The 8,922-nt window shown below is 40.8% G+C and overlaps 1 protein-coding gene across 1 annotated transcript; it reads right to left on the bottom strand.

Moving 5' to 3' along the window:
* Positions 1-5,761: 5,761 nt before the first annotated feature.
* On the bottom strand, positions 5,762-7,642 carry LOC116547322 (HIG1 domain family member 1A, mitochondrial). The gene is made up of 2 exons (XM_032273307.1): positions 7,477-7,642; positions 5,762-6,788 (listed from the first exon to the last, which is right to left on the bottom strand). The coding sequence occupies exons 1-2, from the start codon at positions 7,628-7,630 to the stop codon at positions 6,739-6,741; spliced, it is 204 nt and encodes a 67-aa protein (XP_032129198.1). The 5' UTR covers positions 7,631-7,642; the 3' UTR covers positions 5,762-6,738.
* Between the last annotated feature and the right edge of the window lie 1,280 nt (positions 7,643-8,922).

Genomic DNA, 8,922 nt, shown 5'->3' on the forward strand with positions numbered 1-8,922 from the left:
AAAGCGGGACCTTTACCCATGCTTATTCCCTGAATTAGATTCTCCCCACAGTTCCATGTAGTTCCCGCTCTAAAGCGGGACCTTTACCCATGCTTATTCCTCTTAATCATAATTGCCACCAAGTAGATTCCCCTCGCTGAAATTCCCTCTTCCACAAATAAGTAAACAACATAAGCAGCGGTCCTACTCTTACTATGAGAAACAGAAATGAATTGAACAAAGTCAGAAGTGGGAATACCTGAGTTTTGACTCTGACATTAGTCAAGTCACAAACCTCAACTTTCTTCCTAAAATGATAATAGTACCTTTATGATCATGATAAATAGGTCACGAAAGTGCTTTGTAAAATGTGAAATATTCTTTGGTTATATTTATTATTTTAGTAGTCATACATATTACTACAGATTTCGCTGTCTAGCCTGTTAATGGAAGCAAGTTTTGCCACACCTTAAAACAAAGGCCTCATCTGACTTTCTCCATTTCACAGCTCCCATTCTAGACCTCAGCTTTGCAGGCCCCAAATCCAATTTGGTCGTTTAATCATGAGTATCTCTTGGGGCTAGACTTACACCAGTCACACGTAACTGACATATAAACCAGGAACACTAAGCCACTCGTTTCTATCTGTGGGTTGTGACCCATGTTCAGAGACTCTCCCTTCCCAGCTAAAAGAGTCATCAGAAAGATATTGTGAGCATGGATTCAGAACAAACAGAAACAAACTGCCTAGAGATGTTTTTGGCCCAGGGTTAAGCCTTTTTAAATTATTCTACTTCACAATCAGGAGCCCTATATAGATAAAAATTGTTCATTTTCTCCAGGTTCAAGCCCCTTCTTGCTGGAAGTTCTGCCTCTACAACCTGCCATGGATTCGGGCTTTGGTAGCACACATTTTAGTTTAACACCATTTTGGCTACAGTCAATCTTACTTGATCCATGGAACTATTTTGTCTAAGATGTGTTTGTATAGATGTGGTCTCATTCATCATATATTGACTTTATTAGAAAACAATGTTCTGCCAGATTCGTCAATCCTCAGTTCCCAGGGGCCTCTCTGACAGATGAGGTCTAGCCTGGCTCTCCACCAAGCCTTCAGCATGAGGTTGCTCATGGATTTTTATTTTACCCTCAAATTTCTCAATTCCATTCTTGGCTCACATCATGGTCCTTCAAAACATTTGGATGAAAGTAACCTGATCCTGGTAATTATTCATTTCTCTCATTAACTAGGTCCCCAATTCCTGTGCACTTACTAGTATTTAATTTACCACTTCCACAGTAAAGACCATTTGTGTGTGGGAATCTCCTCAGCGTCCTTTCTATAAAGGCTGAAGCAATCAGCCAGGTGTGGTGGTGTGCACCTACAGTTCCAGCTACTCAGGAGGCTGAGGCAGGGGGATTGCTTGAGCCCAGAGACAGAGCTGCAGTGAGGTATGATCAGGCCCCTGCACTCCAGCCTGGGTGACAGAGCAAGACCCAGTCTCAATTAAAAAATACACACATAGGCCAGGCGCAGTGGCTCATGCCTGTAATCCCAGCACTTTGGGAGACTGAGGCAGGAGGATCGCTTGAGCTCAGGAGGTGGAGACCACCCTGCCCAACATGGTGAAATCCAGTCTCTACAAAAAACACAAGTATCAGCTGGACGTGCTGGCCCACGCCTGTAGTCCAACTACTTGGGGTGCTGTGGTGGGAAGATCGCTTGAGCCCAGGGGGTTTGAGCTCAGGGGGTCAGTAGGAGATGGGGTTATCGTTGACAGAAATGAGTGAGGTAGGAAGGGGCACCGTGGGGCAGACAGTAGCTATGGTTGTAGACAAGTTGAGACTAGGTAAGGACCATAACTCAAAGGTGTGACAGCAAACTTTTATTCAGTCTCTAACACTTCAGAATTACATTCAGGATAGGAAAAGACCTAACACCAACGTTATAAGAAGCTCAAAATACTGCAGCAAGGACCTGTTCCTAGCTTCCTCTGAGGGGACCAACTGGACACTGGCCTCCACCCTCGACTTACTCATTACGACTGAATTTAGGGGACCTCTAACTTTCGTCTTGCTAAAACAAACTCTTTCTTTTGCTTCATACAATGACTAAGGCGAAAGTAGGCTCTCTTTTTCTCTAAGAAGGAAACTAGATTCATGAGCAGTGCTGGCTCTTCCATGAACTCATGTTAGATAAACCATTCACTGATAAAGTTGCAAACCAGGCAGGGTGCCTGTCTCAGCTGCCTCTCCCAAATGTCCCTATTCTATTCAAACAGCTTGCAAATGGAACCAAGTGTATAAATCACATCTGAAGTTCCACTATGACACGAGAACTTTAAAATACTTGATGTTCATTCAGTGTTCCTCTGGTCTGGTAGTTATGATGTGATGAACTATAGATTTACATGGGGAGACAGCCTAAACTTCAGGTCCCTGAAACTGAGCAGCAGTTTCTCATCTGTGAGGCAAGAAGCATGGCCTAGATGACCAATACTCCTTCCACTCCAAAAATCTGTCTGCGATTCCGAAGTTGAGTTTATTTAGGGGGATTTTAAGTATGGAGTCAAATTCCAACTCTTACCACCAGATGTCACTGTTGTTCATCAACTAGAAATAGCACCTTCTAGGGACAGTAGGATCCTGAACCTTTTTATTCTACTCGTAGTTAATTTAACAAACGCTGAACACTTCTGTGTGCCAGGTGCTTTGGATGAGAAAGGCCATCATGCCCTCAGACAACTGGAGGAGAGGCATGGTAGCGATCACACACGTCAACACTCCAATAACCTCCAACATTAAGCCATGGACTGTAACTCTCAGTGAAAAATCAACATACTATCTCCTTAAAGCAGAACACTGATTCCTCAGGGAGACTTTCTCCAAGCCCAGCCCTGGGTCAGGTCCCCAGCCGGATGTTCCTGTTGCATCCTATACCTAATATTCATCACACTTTATTGTGTTGGGACTCAGAAAAGAATACCCCAAAATATGTTTTGACATGCTGGACGGAGGATGCAGCCTCAAGGTCTCTGACCTCCTACTCCCTCCCCACCAAGAAGCTGTTCTTTGAAGCTCCCTGTGCTCGCTTCGGCAGCACATATACTAAAATTGGAACGAAGCTCCCTTATCTGCTTAACGTCTAGACCTGCCAAAAGGGAAAAAAATTACCCCTGGTCCTTTCCCCGAGGATTTGGTTTTTTTTTTTTGAGACAGAGTCTCGCTCTGTTGCCCAACCTGGAGTGCAGTGGCGCAATTTCCTGGGTTCAAGTGATTCTCCCACCTCAGCCTCCTGAGTAGCTGACACTATAGGTGCATGCCACCACACCCAGGTAATTTTTGTATTTTATTTAGTAGAGAGGCAGTTTTGCCATGTTGGCCACGCTGGTCTCAAACTCCTGACCTCCAGTGATCCACCTGCCTCGGCCTCCCGAAGGACTGGGATTACAGGTGTGAGCCACCGCACCCGGCACGGAATTCCCATTAATTTAACTCATTGCAGGAAGAGACAAAAATCTGTCAACATACCTGGACAGACTTGTCACAAACCGTTACCTGCTCTGTGGGCCAGACTTTGTCTTAGGCTATCCTGTTCTCTAGGTCCCTAAAAATAACTCATTATCCCTCAGAGTGCCACATTTCCTCCACCTCCAACTCCCCTGTGAAGAAGGGTGTATAAACATGTATCCTCTTGCGTTACTGAGTAATCATTCTGCCATTCCCCCATGATACACACATTAAAATAATTTCAGGTCTTACTAATCTGCCTTTTGTCCTTCAGAGGGCGGAGGGAAAGATTTCCCTTGGCCCCTGCAATGGTAATCACTTCTACAACGCCAGCCTTCCCTGCTAAGACTATAACTCTGAAGGCAACGCGCACGTGTCTCCTGTGCTGCTGCATTCCCATGGTTACCACAGTAACAATGGAAACAGCAGCCATCTACTGAGCTTACTAATGAATTGGGTGCTATGCTAAGTAAGCCCTTTACAGTATTTTATTTAATCCCGACAACCCTAGGCCACTGATGCTGTCCCCATTGTACAGATGAGAAAACCATGGGTGCTTGGTTAGGAGTGGCAGAACCATGAACCCAGGCCTCATTCAATAAAAACTCGTATCTCATCCACTTGAACCACCTAACACACCCATCTCTTGAGGCGAGCAATCTCACACGTATCTCATGAACACTTCACCTGTATTTCTCCCCATCTTCTGCCATTTGTCTAGATCAATGACTCTCAAATTTGTTATTTAAAACCAGTAGAGTACTCATCTATTAGAATGAAAGTTTTCTGAAAATGTAGTGAAAGGTCAATACCAAGACCTGTTAGTTATTGGACTTGATAAAGGAAGAATTTGAGCAGCCAAGCAAAAAATCAAATCACTTATATAAGAAAAATGTCACGACTTTAAGCTTCTCTATAGCAACACTTCAATATTCCAAAGAAAAACATAAACTGAGAATTGTATATCTAGCTAAATTTTGTTTACTGTGTAAAGGCTACCGACAAACATATTTGACAGGGCAAAAATTTCGGAAAATTATTCCGTGAGTCTTTCTTGAGGAACTTATTAAATCATTAATTTCAGCTGACCGAGAGATTACTGGGAATGTTTGAATTTCAAATATATTTAAACTGTGAAACTAAAAAATGGAGGATGACGGAACAGAACATACATATTACATGTTCTCACAATGTAGAAATGATACAAAATTGAGAGGAAGGGAAAAGAAAGTGGCAGTTCACTGACAGCATGGTAGACGGCAACAGAGCAAATCAGTTAAAGCTAAGCTGGCAAGTCAAAGAGAAGTATAATGACATTTAACAGTATACAAGTAGGTCAGGCGTGGTGGATCACGCCTTTATTTCCACACTCTGGGAGGCTGAGGCAGACAGATCGCTTGAAGCCAGGAGTTCGAGACCATCCTGGCCAACATGGTGAAACCTCGCCTTTACAAAAAATACAAAAATTAGCTCAGCATGGGGGCGCATGCCTGTAATTGTAGCTACTCAGGAGACTAAGGCATGAGAATAACTTGAATGGAGGAGGTGGATGTTGCCGTGAGCTGAGATCATGCCACTGTAATCCAGCCTGAGCAACAAAGCGAGACTCTGTCTCAAAAAAAAAAAGTACAAGAGTAAAGTCCAATAACGTTATTGACTAGAATTGGTTAGTAGAGGAGGAGGGAAAGAAGAAATATGCTAGATTTAAATACTGCTCATAAGGAATTGTTAGTGACTGAATTTATTATAAAGAGTGCTATAATTATATGGATAATCAGCCACGCCCGTAATCCTAACACTTTGGGAGGCCAAGGCAGGTGGATCACCTGAGGTCAGGAGTTCAAGACCAGCTTGGCCAACCTGTTGAAATCTTGTCTCTACCAAAAATACAAAAATTAGCCAGGCATGTTAGCGCCATGCCTGTAGTCACAGCTACTCAGAAGGCTAAGGCGGGAGAATCGCTTGGACCCGGGGTGGGGTGCGGAGGTTTCAGTGAGCTTAGATCATGCCACTGCACTCCAGCCTGGACAGCAAAGCAAAACTCCATCTCAAAAAAAAAAAAATTATATGGCTAATCACTAGAACAAAAATTACCCACAAAAGAAAGAAAACAAAACACACCATATAATAATATTTTTCAAATCATCGGAACAGAAAGCAGAAGATGATTAAAGTAGGGAACCACCACCACCAAAAAGAGAATTTCCTGAAACCTGTTCTCCAGTTTGTTCCTCCACAGGAAGCTCCTCCTTCATGAAATAAATACAAGACATTGGCATGGGTCGCTTCCTTTAATAACAACACATATGCCATGTTATCATGACGGAATGTAAATTCAGTTTAGACAAGAGAATTTCACAAGTGTAACAGCATTCTGTACTATATAAAAGTTTGGGTATACTGTCTGGCCAAACCAGCTTGCTAAGTCATTAATCAAATCCATTATAGGTCATTTGTTGAGTTTAATGTTTACAATTATTATGGAAAAAATATGCAATGCACACATTTAAAAAGTGTTCATTTACCTTTGCTATGAGTGCTAAAAATACATATTTCTATTTCAAGATGACATTTAAAATTTATTCTAATATAACAGCAGCAAAAATATAATTCGCAGTTACACAAGAACGAAACTAGAATCCATAAATTATTCTCATGTTTACAACTGAGATTCTTTAATAAATACTACTATCATGCAGCTCTACTGTAAGCTTTCTACATTTGGTTTAAACACATGCACATACACATATTGTTAGTTGTGGGAAGCTTTACAAGTTATATTCCATGAACTTTTTGGACAGAGTTCTAAAAGGGCCAGCCTGTCCACAAAACAGGCAGAAAAAAGTTAAATTGGCTGGGGCAAATAGGACTCTCATATAACATCCAAAGCATCTGAGATTCTGCAGCAAACAGGGAATACTTCAGGGTTGGCCTGTTATCTTCTTTAGAACTAAGTTCAGCTGAACAATTTAAGAAGGTGGACATTTCAACATCATCAAGTGCATTTAGGTGACATGTTTCTTTCAAGTTAACTTGACTTCCTTGAATGACCTAGTTAGTAAACTAGCCACTAGTAATGCGGTCACACCAGGCAAATCAAGCCTGCAAGAAAGCAAGCCAATATTCAAAATGCCATTTTACCATCTAAACCCAAACAAATTAGTTTATTTTCAACAATACGTAACTTCAACAAAGAGATGTCTAACTCAAGTAAGCTCCTCCAACGAGACCAAGACAGCATCTCTTCTTCTAAGGCTTAGGTTTTGCCCAGTATTCCCGATACATGGAATAGCCCATACCTAAAGAAAAAGAATGCTAGTTAAGCATTTCAATATTTTCTTAAATACTGAAAGATAAAAACCAGTTCATCAAATAGCTGAAAGTAGCACAACTGCTTAGCATGGAATATTTACAAGGGGAATAAGACCCCAGGAAGCTTATACTCTTGCCTTTTTAAACAACTTAACTTCTAAAACTCTTTTTACATAGAGTAGTTTCCCAAGTAGCAAAGGGCTGGTATGACTATTTCACATGTTGCAATATTTCCTTTTAAGAGCAATCAATATTTACCTGGTAACTTTGAAAGGAGTCACTCTTGCTACACCATACCAAATAAAGTCAATGAATTATAAAGCCAATAGAAGCATATAGTACCTACACTTTAAGAATCTTTTCTTTAAAAACACTATAAAATAGCAACTTATGTCTCTCCCAGATAACACGTTACTACCAACCCCTTTAGACTCGTCAATAAAATTATAAACTCAGTGACTGACAGGATTATTTTTTCTTTAAGATTGTAGTAGAAAATAACATAGAAAAACTACTATGTCACTATTTGAATTCTTTTCATTAATTCATTTTTTACCGAATATAAGTGATATTCTCAAACGGCTAAAAGGTCAGCTAAAAATATTTACTTGTCTCGTTTGTAAAGAAATACCTCGATGGGGAACAAAAATGTGAAAATTTCCTGTAGGAACCTACCAATAGTCATTGCTCCTACAACAAAGCCCTGGGCTGCCACACGCATGTGGATCAGATGAACAGACATTTTAGTATTTCCCCTGCTCTTCAATTTGTATAACCCATATGCAACAATTGCTGCAAAACCTGCCATTCCTGTAAAACAAAATAACATGTATGTCAGATGCATGAGGAGAGGGGACCAAGATGATTTTACCATCAATCAATGTACATTCTGTTGTTTTTATGAGGATTCTTTATCAGATCATTAATTAGCTAACATACAAATTGAGTTTTTCGTGTTTTCCCCCATCAGAACCAAAAATATTTAAGCAAACAATGGCAGATCCAGAAAGCCGGGATTATCTTTAAAAATGTGGGTTTGTGGGGCCAGTAGCTAAACTACTTTAAAAGAGTGCTAGGGAATTAACAGGACCCTAGATGACGATTATCAGAACCAAAGTATGCCAAAGGTCCCGAGTTAGGAAATACATGGATTCCATTTCCTCTCTGTCCTACTTCCCTCCCTGAAGGTTAATCAGTTAATATAGCAGAGACAATCCTACACATTACTACCACCGAGAAACATTGCCTGAATACTTCAAACTCTGAGATACTGTACTGGGAAGAATGTAAGTAAAGGAAAAGAACAGAGCAATATTAGTTTCAGTTAAAAGGATTATGACCCTAGAATTCTATAGAGAGTCATACTCTCATTCATTTTGAGGGCAAATGCATTAAGAACATGACCTTGCATGTTTTCTTTTTAAGATTTATTATTTTATTTTTTAAGAGACGGGGTCTTGCTCTGTTGCCCAGACTGGAGTGCAGCCACACAATCACAGCTCACTGCAGCCTTGAACTCCTCGGCTCAGGCGATCCTCTTGCTTCAGCCTCCCTAATAACTGGGACTAGTACAGGAGGGCTCTCTGTTTCCCGAGCTGCCACCCACGCACTAATACAAACACCTAGAGGAAAACATCCAGTCAAATAAAAAGTCAGTCAAACAGACAGTTCAAGAAATTAAGACACAATAGTTAAGATACAACAGAGAGCAATAAAGCCAAGAAAATCTGTACTGGTTCCTTGAAAATGACTGGTATAATACAGAAAAATTAAGAATCTAAAATTAAGCTAAAATTATTACAACAAAACGTGTGCTAATGGTCTTATCTTAGGGGATAAATTTATATTCATTTCAATACTTGACATAGATGAAAAAAACACATCCTGCTTTAACAATGTAAAGAAAACCAACCACCAGCAAGCAGTACAAGAATAGCTGCAGAATTTCCAAATCATAAGAAGAGGGAGGGCATGGTGGCTCATGCCTGTAATCCCAGTACTTTGGGAGGCTGAGGTGGGCGGATCACCTGAGGTTGGGAGTTTAAACCAGCCTGACCAACATGGAGAAACCCCATCTCTACTAAAAATATTAAAAAATTAGCCAAGCAGGGTGGCACACGC

The sequence above is a fragment of the Sapajus apella genome, unplaced genomic scaffold (assembly GCF_009761245.1).
Source record: "Sapajus apella isolate SASKATOON/1434 unplaced genomic scaffold, GSC_monkey_1.0 scaffold2683, whole genome shotgun sequence".
Taxonomy (NCBI): Eukaryota; Metazoa; Chordata; class Mammalia; order Primates; family Cebidae; genus Sapajus; species Sapajus apella.

Excerpts from the sequence above, each read along its gene's own strand:
- LOC116547322 (XM_032273307.1), bottom strand. The coding sequence starts at position 7,630 with ATGTTATTTTGTTTTACAGGAATGGCAGGTTTTGCAGCAATTGTTGCA. Across the intron at positions 6,789-7,476 it reads TGTAGGAGCAATGACTATTG|GTATGGGCTATTCCATGTAT; the intron begins GTAGGTTCCTAC and ends CTTTTTCTTTAG.